Source organism: Colobus angolensis, unplaced genomic scaffold (genome assembly GCF_000951035.1).
Source record: "Colobus angolensis palliatus isolate OR3802 unplaced genomic scaffold, Cang.pa_1.0 Scaffold128, whole genome shotgun sequence".
Lineage (NCBI taxonomy): Eukaryota > Metazoa > Chordata > Mammalia > Primates > Cercopithecidae > Colobus > Colobus angolensis.
The window spans coordinates 747,572-764,894 of NW_012114030.1; the positions used below are offsets into that span (position 1 = coordinate 747,572).

At 47.7% G+C, this 17,323-nt stretch overlaps 1 protein-coding gene across 1 annotated transcript in view; it reads right to left on the bottom strand.

Moving 5' to 3' along the window:
* Positions 1-17,323, bottom strand: part of GSG1L (GSG1-like) — a 95,968-nt gene that overhangs the window by 77,262 nt on the left and 1,383 nt on the right. The window contains exon 2 of the mRNA XM_011933462.1: positions 14,735-14,887. Coding sequence (XP_011788852.1) covers positions 14,735-14,887 — 153 coding nt within the window. The remainder of the gene's footprint in view (positions 1-14,734; positions 14,888-17,323) is intronic.

Genomic DNA, 17,323 nt, shown 5'->3' on the forward strand with positions numbered 1-17,323 from the left:
CTTCTCTCTCTCTGTCTCTCTCCTTCTCTCTCCTCTCTCTCTGTCTCCCTCCATCTCTCTCTCCTCTTCTCTTTGTCTCCCTCCATCTCTCTCTCCTTCTCCCTGTCTCCCTCCATCTCTCTCTCGTTCTCTGACTCTGTCTCCCTCCATTTCTCTCCTCTCTCTCTGTCTCTGTCTCCTTCTATCTCTCTCTCCATCTCTCTCTGTCTCTCTCCATCTCTCTCTGTCTCTGTCTCTCTCCATATCTCTCTCCTTCTCTCTCTGTCTCTCTCCATCTCTCTCTCTCTGTTTCTGTCTCCCCCCATCTCTCTCTCCTTCTCTCTCTCTGTCTCTGCCTCTCTCCATCTCTCTCTCCTTCTCTCCATCTGTCTCCCATCTCTCTCTCCTCTCTCTTGGTCTCTGTCTCTCCCCATCTCTCTTCTCTCTTTCTCTCTCTCTGTCTCTGTCACTGTCCATCTCTTCTCTCCTTCTCTCTCTCTGTCTCTGTGTCTCTCCATCTCTCTCTCGTTCTTTCCCTTTGTCTCCCTCCCTCTCTTTCCTTCTCTGTCTCTGTCTCCTTCCATTTCTCTCTCCATCTCTCTCTCTCCTTCTCTCTCTCTCTGTCTCTGTCCCCCTCCATCTCTCTCTGTCTCCTTCCATCTCTTTCTCTTCTTCTCTGTCTCCCTCCATCTGTCTCTTTCTCCCTCTGTCTTTCTCCATCCCTCTCTCTCTCCTTCTCTCTCTGTCTCCCTCCATCTCTGTCTGTCTCCATCCATCTCTCTCTCTCTTTCTCTCTCTCTCTGTTGCCATCCATCTCTCTCTCTCTGTTCTTTTCTCTCTCTCCTGAAGTGTGTGTCTCCCTCCATCCCAGGGCCCATTAATCATCTTCCTCTGCCTTCCATCTCCTGCTCCATCTCTTACCTTATCAGGGGCCCTCCACTCTCCTCTTTTCCTTGCCCCACCCTCCTAGCCTGCAGAGACTGAGATGTGATGATGGAGTATTTCCTATAGGAGGTCCTGCCTCAAACCTCACATGCCCAGAATGCACCGCTGTCCTCCTTCAATGTTCCTGCCCTCATGGGATGACTCCCTGTTTCCCCATCATGGTCACAGCCTGGCATCTGCATCCTCCGTGACGCCCACCTTTGCCCTCCAGTTTGTGGATCATCAAGTCCTACCAGTTCTGCTTCCCTAGAGCCCATCCACAGTCCTCCATTCCCTCTGCCACCATCTCCTTGTGGCCAGACACCGGCAGTCACCTCCTAGGCGGGCTCCCCAGTCTGTACCGGCCCTGCCAGCCCTTCCTGTACCCCAGCAACAGTCTTTGTGAGACTCACCCTGACCTTGTCACTCCTTCACTTAAAGCCGTCAGTGGTTTGTCATTACACCCCCACACTTCCTAGCTTGGCATCCGAGTCCAGCCATGACCTGACCTCACTTTCCCCTTTCCCAACCCCAACCCAGCAGTCTTGCTGATTCTGTCTCCAGCCAGTCCCAGAGTCACTGTCCCTGAACATTCCCCCATGAAAACTCCAAGTTGTCGTGACTTGGGGAGGGGGTGCTACTGACTTCTAGCAGGTGGAGGCCAAGGATGCTGCTGGACATCCCACAATGCACAGGCCAGCCCCCAACAGCAGAGAACAATCTGGTCCAGGAGGTCCATAGTGCCAAGGTGGAGAAAACCTGGTCTGGAGAATTGGGCACAGACAAGTAAAGAAATTAATTTGGAGCCGGGCACAGTGGCTCATGCCTGTAATCCAAGCACTTTAGGAGGCTAAGGCAGGCAGATAGCTTGAGCCCAGGAGTTCAAGACCAGCCCAAGCAACATGATGAAACCCCGTCTCTACAAAAAATACAAACATTAGCCAGGTGTGGTGACACTCGTGGTCCCAGTTACTCAGGAGGCTGAGGTGGGAGGATCACCTGAGCCCAGGAAGGCTAAGGCTATAGTGAGCCATGATTGTGCCAGTGTGCTCCAGCCTGGGTGACAGAAGGAGACCCTGTCTGAGAAAGAAAACAAAGAAAAGAAAATGTGGTCAATCCATACAATGGAATATTATTTAGCCATAAAACTAACAAAGTACTGATACGAGCTACAACACAGATGAACCTTGAAAGCGTGTGAAGTAAATGAAAGAAACCAGTCATAAAAGATCCTATCTTCTATAAATCCATTTATAGAAAATGTCTAGAATAGGCACATTGATGGAATAGAAGATAAAGCAGTGGTTGCTCAGGGCTGGGAAGATTGGTGGAAAATGAGGAGTGACTGCTAGTGACATGGGGTTTCTTTTTGGGGTGATGAAAATATTTTAAAATTAAGCTATGCTGATGGTTACTAAAAATCATTGAATTATATGCTTTAAGCATGATATGTAAATGATACCCCAATAAAGCTGTCTAAAATTTTTTGAATTAAAAATCAGGAGTTAAGAAAACAGATTTTGGCCTTCCTCAAATGCCATGCATATGAGCTCTCAAGTTCACCTCTGCAGCCGTATTCCCTGATGTATTATATCTGGGCAGCTATACTCATTTAAATCACTTCCATGATTGCTCTGGGCATTAGATGTGAGGCTCCCAGTCTGTAGTGAGGAGACCATGCATACTGAAGTTTCCAGCCTCATTCTCCCATCTCATGTCCAGCCCTAGCAGCAAAGAGCCCTGGGGACCAGAAGGGGCCGTATGGACATGGATAGCCAGCAGTAGCCTACATGGACCAGTCTAATAGCAAAGCACGTGAACCTTGAAGCCAAAATCACCACTTACTAAGCCTGTGCCTCAGTATTCTCAACTAGAAAACGGGCACAATAAGAGCATCTCCCATTGTAGTGTCAGAGGCATTTGAACCAGAGTGACTCCATCTTGATGAGGGGCTGGGTAAAATGAGGCTGAGACCTACTGGACTGCATGCCCAGGAGGTTAGGCAGTCTAAGTCACAGGATGAGATAGGAGGTCGGCAGAAGGTACAGGTCATAAAGACCTTGCTGATAAAACAGGTTGCAGTAAAGAAGCCAGCCAAAACCCACGAAAACCAAGATGGCGACAAAAGCGACCTCTGGTTGTCCTCACTGCTCATTATATGCTAATGGTAATTCATTAGCATGCTAAGAGGCACTCCCACCAGCACCATGACAGGTTACAGATGCCATGGCAACATCAGGAAGTTACCATGTATGGTCTAAAAGAGGGAGGAGCCCTCAGTTCCAGGAATTGCCCACCCCTTTCCCAGAAAACTCATGAATAATCCACCCCTTGGTTGGCATATAATCAGGAAATGATGTTAAGTATCCTTAATTGAGCAGCCCATGCCGCTCAATTAAAGTAGTCATTCTTTATCCCTTAACTTTCCTAATAAAGTTGTTTTAACTTTATGGACTCATCCTGAATTCTTTCTTGCATGAGATCCAAGAACCCTCTCTTGGGGTCTGGACAAGGGACCCCGTTCCAGGAACAATAGCCCTGGACAGAGGTCATGTCTCAGCACAGAGTAGGTGCTCAATAAATGTGAGCTATTGGTGTTAAGATTCTTGTTCGTGATTTCAAATTCCCAGAAGTTCTAAAATCCAATGTTTTTTTGCAACTCATCTGGTCACAATACTTGACTTGGCCTAAACTTCTTTGGAACATAAGTCTGACCTGGATGGATGTGAAGCTATTTACTATCTTTATTTATCACTCCCAGCCTGCATATGTGTTTTACAGCAGAAATATGAATGGATTTGATTATAGGGTTCTGCCCCAGCTGCTGGTGGGATGTGATGGAATGGATAGTCTATGTCTTACATTACCTTCCAAAATCTAAAACGTTCCGAATTCTGGAACACCTTTAGACCCAAGGGTTTCAGACTGGGCACTGTGACCTGTATGATGAAGATGATAACAACAAAGATCAAACCCTGTCCCCTCTTTGCCAGATGTTGCAGTAAGAGCCAAAAATGGTGGCACAGCCCCAGGCAAAGGCGGTAGGGAGAAAACATCGAAAAATTCTGAAGATAAATCTTCTACCAGCCCAGGGGGATGGGGGCTTAGAATTAAAATTAAGATCCTATCCAGAAATGAAAGAGCTGAAGTATTGCTTGCACACCTGGGCTCAGGGAAGAACAGCACTGAACACCTTAGCTTTAAAGGACTGAGTTTGGAGAGACTCAGCTTGGTCCACTACCTCGGGGAAAGGAGGGGTGAAATGGGTGGCAACAGAGGGGTGAAATCTGTAGCATCTAAAACACACAGGGACTCCCCATAGAGGGCCAAGTTAAGCAGGCCCAGCCCTATTGCAAATGCTTAAGGCATTAGTCCCCATACAGGGAAGACTTTCCAGGCCTCTCCCTCAATGTATCAATGGCTCTAGTTGCCCCAAACCGAACATAGCTGGGAGAGGGAAGCAGGTGACAGCTCAGCTGCAGATATGTGCTCCTGTCTCCCCACCCAGCACCTTTGTTGTATAATAAAGAATTTGACTAGCCCTTGTTCCTGCTTCCTGGGAGGGACACTCTAAATTCTTGGAAGTTTGTGATAGAAATGTCTTTGTTATTCATGAGGCCCTTGAATCACATCAGATTTGATGCTAGTGAGATGAGATGACTCAAAATGGGGGCTGCAGAGGGGTCACTAAAAAGATCAACCTTGCAATTAGAGGGCTGAGGCTTTGAGCCAGCCTGACCTCAAGGAGGAGAGGGGACTGGAGATTGAGATCATTTACACATCTACATGGCCAATGATTCCATCAATTGTGCCTACATCATAAAATCCCAATAAAAACTCTGGACACTGAAGCACAGGACAGCCTTTTTTTTTTTTTTGGACGGGGACTTTATCACCAAGGCTGGATTGCAGTGGTGCAATCATGGCTCACTGCAGCCTCCTCAACCTCCCAGGCTCAAACAATCCTCCTGCCTCAGCCTCCCAAGTAGGTGTGTGCCACCATGCCCAGCTAACAGGCAAGCTTCCTGGATGGTGAACACATGATGTGTTGGAGGGTGATGTGTTCTGATTCCACAAAGAGACAGCACGGGAGCTCTGCATTGAGACCCTCATTGACCTTGCGCTATGTGTTTCTTCCTTTGTCTGGTCTTGATCTGTATTCTTTATAATACAGCTGTCACCTTAAGTAGAGTGTCTTCTGAATTGCATGAATCATTCTAGTGAATTATCGAAGCCTTGTATTTGTAGCCAGTTGGTCAGAAGTGATAATGGCCTGGGGACCCCTGAACTTGCAGCTGGCATCTGAAGTGGGAGCAGTCTTGCTGAGGACCATGCATTAAACCTGTGGAGTGCAATGTTGCCTCTGGGAAGATGGCATCAGAACTGCATCACCATAGACCAGCTGGTGTCAGAATCCCTCCCTTGTCTTGACTTTCTGTGGCAGATATTGTCTTGCCTCCATCCATATCTCCTTGGCTCATGCCAGGCATCCCCTGTGGCTTTGGTTAGGCAGCTCCCATGCATGTTGGTGACTTCTTTCCTCAAAGACTTGCGTTCTTCGGTGGAGAATGCTGGAGATTATGGGGAGTTAATGTCTCAGGAGTGACCCTAAACTAATGGTGAATGGAAACTGGTGAGCAAATATCACTGCTTTCTCACCCCTTGAGTGAGCAGTTTTGGGATGTGTTCTACTCAGCCTCCATGAGGGACTGAGCCCCAGTGGCCCACAGTGTTTACCTTCTTGTCAATACTCCCTTTAATGTCTTTCCTCCCTTCCTGGAATCCTTCTCCACTCTCCCACCATACTTGCTAAGATCACCTCCTAAAGAAACTGCTTGTACCTGAATCTTCATCTTATGGTCTGCTTTGGAGAAACTCAAAACAAGACCTCTGCCATTCCTGGGGCACTGGATTGTTCAGCTCCACTGTGGACACTCTGATAATCTCCCAGTTTGACAACACATTTGGTCTTGTATCAAGCAGTTCATTTTGGTAACCACTTGCCTACTGTTGCCTGATAATCCTGCTTGGCCTATGACTGAGCCCACATCATGAGCATGCCAACAGACCCATGCACCAAACCTGGCTATGACAGTAATTCATCATCTGGCATGGTAATTTGTTTAGAAATAAGTCTATGAACCTGGTTGGTCCAATTATAGTCCTCTTTGGACAAAACTCCAAGCAGACACTATTGGAAAGGAGCTCTCTCTACCTCTAGAATTTTAAATGAGCCTGGGCTACTTGTAGCCTTCCTCTCTGCATGGACAGGGCCTGACTTAGAATGATACTAACACAGAAGAAGGCAGAGTTTAGAGATATAGATTCCTGATTACATGATCACCTGGATGCAGCTGTGCCTGAAGCCCAGCCCCTCCACTTTGCAATTAGTGAACCAACAGATTTCCAGCATGTTCCCCTTTTTTTCCTCCAGCTAATTTGATCAGGTTCTTTTCACTTGCAAATAAAAGGATCTTTAATCATATGTAAATATTCATCTTCTGACTTAGGCCCTCTGCATTTTTAAACACAAAAATACTTGCCCTCTAGGCTATGAGCAAGAAACTGTGTCTGCCAGGCCAGGGAAACTGAACAGAAGGGGCTATGGATAGGGGATTCTTTCAGCACAGGTCAAGGTGGCAGGAGTGACTAGTGGAATTAAGGTCCCAGGAAACTTGTCCTAAGATAATCAGTGGCCATTTACAGGAAGAAGCATAAAACGGAAAGTTGCCACAATAAGAGTAAGCTCTAAGAAAATGCCAAGGAATTAAGGAGAAGTGGAACAGGAAGGAAGTCTTGCTTGGGGAAACGTATCATGATTGAATACAGAACTTAGATCTGAGCTTCCTGGCAGCCGATGGAAAAAGGCAAACGCATTGAACTCATGGCTCACATTCACTCCTAAAAGGCAGCACAGATGAGATTGTAAGGCAAATGGCTCTGCAAATTTGCTTTCCTGAGAAGCCACATGTTGCCTGGCTCCTGGCACTGGTACCAGGCCCAGGGGAGTTGCACTCTTCCTGTTTACAACCTAGTTTCTGAGGATGTGGGTATGGGCAGTGGAGTGGGGTTGGCGTGCTTTGCCCCTTGGCCCCCAGGCCTCCAGGTCCCCAAACTTCTTTCCAAAACACACTGGTGGCACCCACCCCGCAGGCCATAGAGGAGTATGCTCTTCAACTCGGTCCACACTCTTAAGATGGCACCTGAAACTCGGATTTCAAAGAGTTACCTTGTCTTTGGTAATCTTGGTTTTATTGTGAAATTTCATTTTTTCTTTAGGTAACAAAATAGACTCTTGATGATTTCTCCACGAGGCTGATTATTTCCTGGAGATGGACAGGTTTCTCTTTGTGCCAGTGCTGTTTTTCCTGAAAGCCCACAGTTAGCCAGACTGTGCAGGAATTTTCCAAATGACTTTCTCTTTTTTCCTAAGTAGATCAGCCTCATTTTTCGGAGGAACTGGGGGAGGAACAGAAATTTGCCCAGCCCGCTCTCACAGCCCTTTCTGAATCTAAGCCCCCGGCCACTGGGGAACAAGAGGGTGGCAGAGCCCTGTCATCCCCCACACCTCTCCACCGAAGTCACAAGACTGGGAGGAGTGGGGACACGGGCAGCCGGAGCCATCCCTGGTCTTGAATTAGTCTTGCTCTGCTGGGAGAGCACAAGAAAGGCCGTGGCCCAGCTCAGGGCCACATTATGACTTTTATGGGCCCTGGGCACTTTTGCCATCATAGACCTGTTCCTCCATAAAAGATGTATTAAGATTTACCTTTTATGACAGTAATGGTGTAAAGACAAATATGACCCTGTCTAGATTCGTTTTTATGTCTTCATTATTATTATATTCTTTTTTTCTTCTGGTTTTAAAAGAAGTCAAAATTAAACATTTTATGGGTCCTTAGAAGTATCGTGGGCTCCAAGCCCTGTGCTGGCTAGAGAAGGTGACCAAGAGAGTCAGAAGTCACCACTCCCAACTTCCCATTTCCCTGCCCTTCCCTCACCCTGTCCCTCAGCCCTGGAGGGAGGCACCTTCCGATGTAACCCTCTGCTGCCAGCAACACTGAGTGGGGAGACAGCCTTGACCCTTTTTCTTCCTTCACAGAAGCATCCAAATCCCAGCCCCTAGGCCCCAGCCTCGAAAATTGCCCACCCTTGATATCTGATCAAATGCCCCAGCCTCATTTTGAGAGTGCTGGTCCCTGGAGCCAGATCTGCCCCTCAGTTTATTCAAAGGCAGCTAGGAATAATAACAATAACAACCTGAAGTCCTGGGTGCAAAGCCCTGCTCAGAGCACTTCACCATGGCAGACTCTAGGGTTCAACGCGTTACTAGCTATGTGGCTGCAGGCAAGTCAGTTTTCTGATCTGAAGAATGAACATAATGTTAGTCCCTCTGTCTAGGAGGAGTAAAGAGATTAACACATGTGGCAAGCTTACCTCAGGGCCAGCGCATAGTAGCATCTGTTAAAGAAAAAAAAATGTTTTTTGAGAGACAGTCTTGTTCTGTTGTCCAGGCTGGAGTGCAGTGGCATGATCCTAGCTCACTGCAGCCTTAACTTTCTGGGCTCAAGGATCCTCCTGTCTCGGCATCCTGAATAGCTGTGTATTAGTCTGTTTTCACACGGCTAATAAAGACATACCCAAGACTGAGTAATTTATAAAGAAAAGGGGTGTAATTGACTCACAGTTTTGTATGGCTTGGGAGGCCTCAGGAAACTTACAATCTTGGTGGAAGGAGAAGCAGACATGCCCTTCTTCACATGTCGGCAGGAGAGAGAATGAGTTCTGAGCAAAGGAGGAAGCCCTTATGAAATCATCAGATCTCTTGAGAACTCACTCACTATTGTAAGAACAGCAGGGGGAAACTTCCCCCATGACTCAGTTACCTCCATCTAGTCCCATCCTTAACATGAGGAGATTATTACAATTCAAAGTGAGATTTGGGTGGGGACACAGAGCTAAACCATATCAAGCTGGGACTGGACTACAGGTTCACACCAATATGCCCAGCTTTTTTTTTTTTTTTTTCATAGAGACAGGGTCTCTCCATGTTGCCCAGGCTCATCTCAAACTCCTGACCTCAAGTGATCTTCCGCCTTCAGCCTCCCAAAGTGCTGGAGTTACAGGCATGAGCCATCACACCCAGCCCATTAAAGAAAAACTTATCCAAACACTTTAGGTAAAAACGGTAAGGAGGACTTATTCAAGAGGGACCACTGCCACGAGGGTTTGCAGTAGTAGGGAGAGATCGGGCTCAACTCTGAATACAAGGACAAATGGAGATTCGTAGCCAAGGAGCAGGGTGGGGTTCACAGATGAAAATCACTATGGGGTAAGGGGGTTCTGGCTAAACTGACTCAACAGGGTTTTTGCTGAAGGCATGCCAGGGTGATAACACAATCAGGGGTGAGGGAGGAGGAATTTGATCAGACATCAAGGGTGGGGGGTTTCTGATAAACAGATGCAGCAGGATTCTTGCTAAAACGGGACTGAGTGGACCAAAGACAGAGCCCAAGATTGGGGTCTAGTCAGAAGGGGGACTCAGAGGGGCCTGATTCAAACTGGGTCAAAGGAGAGAGTCTTTATTACATCTCAGTCAGTACTGGCTATTGTGATTAATCATGATGAATGACTGAATTATAATTCACTTGTCCTTCAGTATCCACAGGGGATTGGTTCTAGGACTCCCCACGGATACTAAAATTCAAGGATGCTCAAGTCCCTGACATAATTTGGGGCCCACGCCTGTAATCTCAGCACTTTGGGAGGATGAGGAGGGAAGATTGCTTGAGGACAGGCATTGAAGGCCAGCCTGGGCCAACATAGCAAGACCCCATCTTCAGAAAAAAATTAAAAATTAAAAAAATTAGCTGGGCATGGTGCCACACACCTGCAGTCCCAGCTAGTCAGGAAGCTGGGGTGGGAGGATCACTTGAGCCCAGGAGGTTGAGGCTGCAGTGAGCCGTGATTGTGCCACTGCATTCCAGCCTGGGTGACAGAGCAAGACTCCGTCTTTAAAAATAATAATAAATTTTTTAACTTTAAAAAAATGGCTTAATATTTGCATATAACCTACATGTATCCCCCTGTATACTTTAAATCATCTCTAGATTACTTGCAAAATCTAATACAATGTAAATTATATGTAAATAGTTGTTATACTGTATTGTTAAATTTGTATTATTTTTAGTGTTGTATTGTTATTTTTTAATTGCTTTTTTTTCCCCCAAATGGTTTCCCTCTGGGGCTGGTGGAATCCACACATGCAGAACCCACGGCTGCAGAGGGCTGACTGTAATTGGTTAGAGGAAGGGCTGCCCCAGTCTCCGCTTTCTCCACCACCTCAGAAGGCACTGGCCTTGGGCTGAGCTGGTTCGGCAGACGTCAGACCCCAGCCTCTCCCCACATGGACCTGGCTGCTGGCCTCTGCCCAGCCCTGCCTGCCAGCTCTTCCTAGACAGAAAGCCACACTTTCCTTCCCACAGGAGCAGAGCAGAAGCCCTCTCTACCTCCTCCAAGCCCCTCACCACCCCTTGCCCTGTTTCCAAGGGGCTCCCTTAAGACCAGCCTCCCGTGTCTTCCTGGCCAGACGCCCAGCTCTCAGCAGCAGCCTCAAAGTTTATCTTCTCATATTGTGTCTCTCCTGTTTATCTTCTCCCAGGCATGAATACAAAATCCTGTCTCTCCACCACTTGCTAGCCTCAGTCTTATTCCATCATCTGGCTGCTACATACTTCTCAGTTACTGTTTTCTGAAGACTTAAAATCTTCGTCCTCCTGCCTGGTCACTCCTGCAGTGCAAGTCTGTGAAAAGAGCACAGGGCTTTGAAGCCAACTGGAGCTGGGTTTAATCCCAGCTCCGCAATGACCAGCTGCATGACCTTGGGCAAGTCAATTAACCTCCCTGAGCCTGGATTGTTTATCTGCCTGGAATTATGGAGACAATCTTATTTGCTTTCGCAGTGGGTCTCCCCACTAGGAGGAAACCTGGCTTGGTTTATTTGTTTTCTTGAGGGGTAGAAACTTTGAGAAGCCCTTGGAGGTAGAGGAAAGAGTCCCCCACCTCCTGCCCCACAAGGAGCCTGCTTGCAAGAACTGGTGGTGGCTGCCTGTGGCCAACGACAAACTTTTGTTGTGTGGCTGGAGTGAGCAGGTTGGGGGAAGAGCTGCATGCTTGGAAAAATGGAGGGAATTTTTTGATGTTTGGTGCAAGGGAAGAAAAGGAGAGATGAACCCACTGATGAAGGAGAGGGGGCCGGCTGCCTGCCCCCCGAGACATCACGCCCAAACTGTCTGAAACAGACTGATCATCTCCCCTCCAGCCCTTTCCCCTTCTTCCCCATCTTGGCGAGACCACTGTTCACCCCATCCCAAGCCAAAGGACAGCCAAGGGATCTCCCAGGTCAGGGGCCCTCTGACCATCTGACCCCTTCTCAGAATAATGTTTTCCACTGGATAAAATGAAATACACAGTATAGGAGAAATCAGTTACATTGAAATACAGTTAGCAATATATTCAAACAAACTTTTATAGGCATTTATGTGCCATTTTGTTAACATATGAAATGAGATTTGGTGGAAGCTCTAATAAGTATCATACTGTTTTTTTTTTTGAGACAGAGTCTTGCGCTGTCACCCAGGCTGGAGTGCAGTGGCGTGATCTTGGCTCACTGCAACCTCCACCTCCTGGGTTCAAGCGATTCTCCTGCCTCAGCCTCCTGAGTAGCTGGGGTTACAGGTGCGCACCACCATGCCCAGCTAATTTTTGTATTTTTAGTAGAAACTGGGTTTTGCCATGTTAGTCAGGCTGGTCTTGAACTCCCGACCTCGTGATCTGCCGTCCTCGGCCTCCCAAAGAGATTACAGGCATGAGCCACCGTACCCGACCAAGTAACATACTTTTGAAGGAGTGCATTTTGAGATAGCTGCAGCTGTGGTGAGATTTCATGAAAAGTGTGGATTACTATTGATGACTATGTCATGGGTCTCATTCCCATTACTGTGATTTGTTGGAGGAAGTGCTAAATTACAGTTAATTTTATGTTAGAAAAATAAAGATGTTATTTCCCCCAACTGGGTTCATGGACCTCCTGAATTCTGTGCACTCCAAGCTAGAAACCCTTGACCTTAACTCTATTTTCCCCTAACCACCCACTCCCACCCACCTCTCCTAACCAGTCCCCAAGCCCCACTGACTTTACCTCCTGCACAGTGGACTTGTCCCTGTCCTCACCCATTCTCCACTTGGGCCTTGTTGCTTTGTATCAATATGACTCCCGCCACCTCCTGGCTGGCCTGGTTACCTCCGTTCTTGCTCTACTTCATCTGTGCTCCACCCTGAACCCAGAGAAATCATCCCTGATATGGTTTGGCTGTGTCCCCACCCAAATCTCATCTTGAATTGTAGTTCCCATAATTCCCACGTGTCATGGGAGGGACCCAGTGGGAGGTAATGGAATCCTGGGGGCAGGTCTTTCTCATGCTGTTCTCTTGATAGTGAGTCTCACGAGAGCTGATGGTTTTATGAAGGGCAGTTCCCCTGCACACGCTCTCTTGCCTGACGCCATGTAAGACATGACTTTGCTCCTCATTTGCCTTCCACCACGATTGTGAGGCCTCCCCAGCCATGTGGATCTGTGAGTCCATTAAACTTCTCTCTTTATAAATTACCCAGTCTCTGGTATGTCCTTATTAGCAGTGTGAGAATGGACTAATACAATCCCCAAATGCAAACCTGACCATGTTGCCCTTTGCTCCACACTCTTCAGTGGCTCCCTATTGCCTACATGGTAAAATCCAAAGACCTCTATAAAGCACTGACACCCTCACAAACCTCTCCACATGAGAGCTTCACCTCTCAACATTCCTCCTCTTCCTACTCCCAGTCTTCCCACCATTCTGAGCTATGTGAAGTTCCCAGAATATGCCGCATCATCAGGCCTTTGCTTACGCTGTCCACTCCACCTGGAATGCCCTCCTCAAGTTGTCCAACAAGCAGACTCTTACTTATTTTCCAAGTCTCACTCAAATGTTGCCTTCCCCATGCCCACCCCACTCATCCCCACTCCCTGGGCAAATGTGGGTGCCCCTCCCACAGGGCTGTTAACACACCCAGTCCATAGAAGTCAACATGCCATGCTAGAATCATCTGATGAATACGTCTCTCCACAAGATCACAGACTTGGCCAACTGTGGTTGCTTATGCCTGTAATCCCAGTGCTTTGAGAGGCTGAAGCAGGAGGATTACTTGAGCCTGGGAGTTGGAGACTAGCCTGGGCAACATAGCAAGACCCTATCTCTAAAAAAAAAAAATTTTTTTTAATTAGCTGAGTGTGGTGGGGGGATGGGAGTTGCCTATAATCCCAGTTACTCAGGAGGCTGAGATGGAAGTATCGCTTGAGCCCTGAAGGTTAAGGCTGCATGAGCCGTGATTGCACCACTGCTCTCCAGCCTAGGCAACAAAGCAAGACCCTATCTCAAAAAAAAAAAAAAAAAAGAGAGAGATTGAGAGAGAGAGAGAGAAAGGCTTCATGAGGGCAAGCACTGAGTCTTTTTCCTTAAACTCCCCCAAACAAGCACAGTGCCCAGTTAGGCCTTTAGCGAATGTTGGTTGAGTAAATAAAAGACGGAGGGGAAAAAAGAATAAACAAGCTCTCCATCCTTGGACTGCTGGGATTGGGGTGCACAGGGATGGCGTGCATGGAGGCCGAGTCCCACGTTGTCTGTGTGTGGTGACAGCTGTTCTGTTTTTCTTCTTTTCTTTACTATGATGATTGGATTTCCCACATCCTGGGGATGACAGATTGGCACATTTTGATCTATGGCGTGTGCTCTAATTTCTTGAATGCAGCTCTATTCTTTGCAAGATCCCTCTGTCAAATGTACATACCTCAATTAGGAGAGATTACTTCCTTTACCAAGAGGCTCATCGTTTCGGTTTCATTAACTAGAGAGTTCTTCCAATGCGTGAAGAATAGGATTAAATTTATAGAAATTCAATTTACACTCAGCTTTTTAGGAACAAATGTCTTACACAGCCAAGCCACTGCTCTGTCTGCCAGGCCTCCTGATGTTCTAGTTTATAGGCTTCCTTTATTTCCTTCCTGCGTAATCCCAGCTTAACCCCTGATGACCTGGATCCGCTGCAGTGACCCTGGGCACCTGCCCACCAAATCGAAGTGTTTGCTTGGAATCATCTGTCTCCATCTTCCTGAGTCCTATGAAGCAGTTCACGGTCCCATTCTTCCTGAAACCCTCAAAATCCCTGGCTCCGTGGCCTTTCCCCACAATCCCTGCCCAACACACCCTTGCCCTTGAGTTTCCGGATGTGTTTGACCGTTCGACTTCCAACGCAGCCTCTCCACATGGAGTTCTCAAAGCCAGATGAGCTCAGGAAGAGGAGCGATGTGCCCTCCACCCCAAAGCGGCTTCTCTTTTATATCCCAGAGAAAGGCGGCACAGTCAGCCTACTCTGCACAACCACCTCCCTCCCTGACACTGCAAATCCAATCCATCACAGATCATGTGGCACTGATCTCCTGAAGACATCTCAAGTTCATCTGCCTCTCCCTCCCACACGTGTTATGCTCCTTGAGGTCTGGGACTGCCTACTTTTGTTCATTACTATAACCTTAGTACCTGGTCCGGCACCTGGCACGTGATACATACTCAGTCAATATGCATTGGCCATTTTTTACAAATGCTAAAACTCAGGCTCACAAAGAGAAGTGACTTGTCCAATGCCTCCCGGTTGGTACAACCAGGGCTTACTCCAAGGGCAGCACCCTTTCTCGCCTCTGCTCTGAGAGGCCACAGGACTGGCTATGCCTTACCTGAGAGCACCGTGAAGACAGCCGCGAAGGCATTGAGCTTGAGCCCGTCGATGACATTGCTGGAGTGGAAGAGCTCGAGACACATGAGGCTGAAGCCAACCACCAGTAGCAGAATGTACAGCACCTCGGAGACCACAGACAGCCACAGGACCCCTGTCCAACAGAGGCAGAGAGGCCATGAGATGAGGGGCAACCCAAGATGGCTCACCCTGTGCCTATTCCTCCCACACCAGCGGAGGGTAGCAAGTCATTTTAGAATAGACCCTGGTTCTGGGGGACGTCCTGATTGATGATGGAAGACTGTCATGGCCGTCCCATCCTTGTCTGCAGGGGCCGGCTCAGGGACCCAAGCTTAAGTCAGAATTCTCTGGATGCCCACTACTGGGGAAGAACTTTTATCCTGTGGCTGGACCAGGCGCTCCCTTTCTTTCTCATGGGTTAGATGATCACCCCTGAGAGCCAGCTTGTGGCCATGAAGCCACCAGTTTAGGGTGAAGCTGACACTGTAGACGCAGAGAAGAGTGATGGAATGATGGCTTCATCAGACCAACCACCAGCCCTGGGAGCTGCCCTGTTCTGGGCTTCATGAGATACACTGCTGTATTGTTAGGCCAGTTAGTGTGAGGTTCTGTGTTACCTCCAACTATACATTTTGTTTTGTTCTTGTTGTTTGTTTGTTGTTGTGGGTTTTTTTTTTTTGAGAAAGGGTGTCACTCTGTCACCCAGGCTGAAGTGCAGTGGTGGGATCACGGTTCACTGCAGCCTCAAACTCCTGGGCTGAAGCTATCCTACCACCTCAGCCTCCCAAGTAGATGGAAATATGGGAGTGCGCCACCACATCCAGCTATTTTTTTTATTTTTTGTAGAGATGCGGTCTTGCCATATTGCCCAGGCTGTTCTCAAACTCCTGGGCTCAAGCTCTTTGCCTGCCTAGCTTCCCTAAGTACTGGGATTACAAGCCACCACATCTGGCCATCTGCAGCTCTAAGTATGCCACCTCACACACACAGCGGGTTTGCCCTCAAGGGACACCTACACTTTTATCTGCCCTGTATCCTACTCCACATTTTTTCTAGAACCCACTATTGCTACTCCCACACTTCAACCTTGTGGTTCTCCCAGTTAGCCCTGTTCTGGTAGGGTCCTGCCCTCCTGGCATAGCTAATTGGTCCAGTATGATAATCTGACTTATAATTGACCAATCAAAGTCTTCTTCTAGGAATCTGCGCTTAGATCCACTGAAGTAGACCAGGAAAGAGCAGTTCGGATGAGAGTCTGAGCATTCTGACCACGTGAGCACCTGGTTCCAGCTCTTCCTGAAGGCCACATGCACTCCTGTCCTTCCAGTAGTTTGGCAGTTTAAACTTTCTTTGTATTCCCTGAGATAGCACAGCTCCCTCTTCCTACAAATTGGTCCAAATTGGATTACCATCATTCGCCATCTGGTTTAGGGGGCATCTGCTGTTTTTCCTACCCATGTTATAATGATTCCTGCAGGCTTTTTACCAGGAGAGCCTCTTTCTTCTCTGTCTACATAGTTCCTTTGCAGCTGACCCACATCTGGGCTCCATGCTGGGGCACATGACTCAGGTCTAGCCAGTCAGAGTGCCGTGTCCCTCCAACTCCAGTCATTGGTTCAGGAGTGAACTTCTGTATGCCTCAGTTCCTTCATCTGTAAAATGGGAGTAATGGACAGGCGTGGTGGCTCATGCCTATAATCCCAGCACTTTGGCAGGCTGAAGCAGATGGATCACACTTGAGGTCAGGAGTTCAAGACCAACCTGGTCGACATGGTAAAACCCCATCTCTACTAAAAATACAAAAATTAGCCGGGCGTGGTGGAATGCACCTGTAATACCAGCTGCTTAGGAGGCAGGAGAATCGCTTGAACCTGGGAGGCGGAGGTTGCAGTGAGCCAAGATAGCACCACTGCACTCCAGCCAAGGTGACAGAGAGAGACTCTGTCTTGAAAAATAAAAAAATAAAATGGGGGTAATAACACCTGTCTTGCAGTGTTGCGGTGATACAAGCATTCAGTTGCACAGCAATATAAGGAGCTTATGATTAGCACATAGTAAGAGCTCAAGTCATTTGTACTATTACAGTTTTTTTAGAAGAACATAATGGGGATATATCCAATGGGGAATGGAAATACAGCCCAGGGGCTCTTGACGAGGTCGAGGCTAGAGATAGAGTCAACAGGGAGAAATGAAATTGTGAGGGCGCATATGATTTCTGAAAGAAAAAGTAGCCAATAGAAGATGGAACTAGGAACATCCCCATGGCTTGCCTTCCAGGTCACACTAGTCATGTGGTCCCCCAAGACCCACACTTTAGAGAAAGAACTACAGACCAGGCATGGGCAGTCAGACATGGATCCATGACCCAGGTCTACTCAATGAGACTCAACCTCAGGACTTTCGCAGGAACTACTGAGAAAGAGAAGTTCGCCCTTCCTTCTTTCCTTCCTTCTTTCCTTCCTTCCTTCCTTCCTTCCTTCCTTCCTTCCTTCCTTCCTTCCTTCCTTCCTTCCTTCCTTCCTGCCTTCCTTTCTCTTTCTTTCTTTCTTTCTTTCTTTCTTTCTTTCTT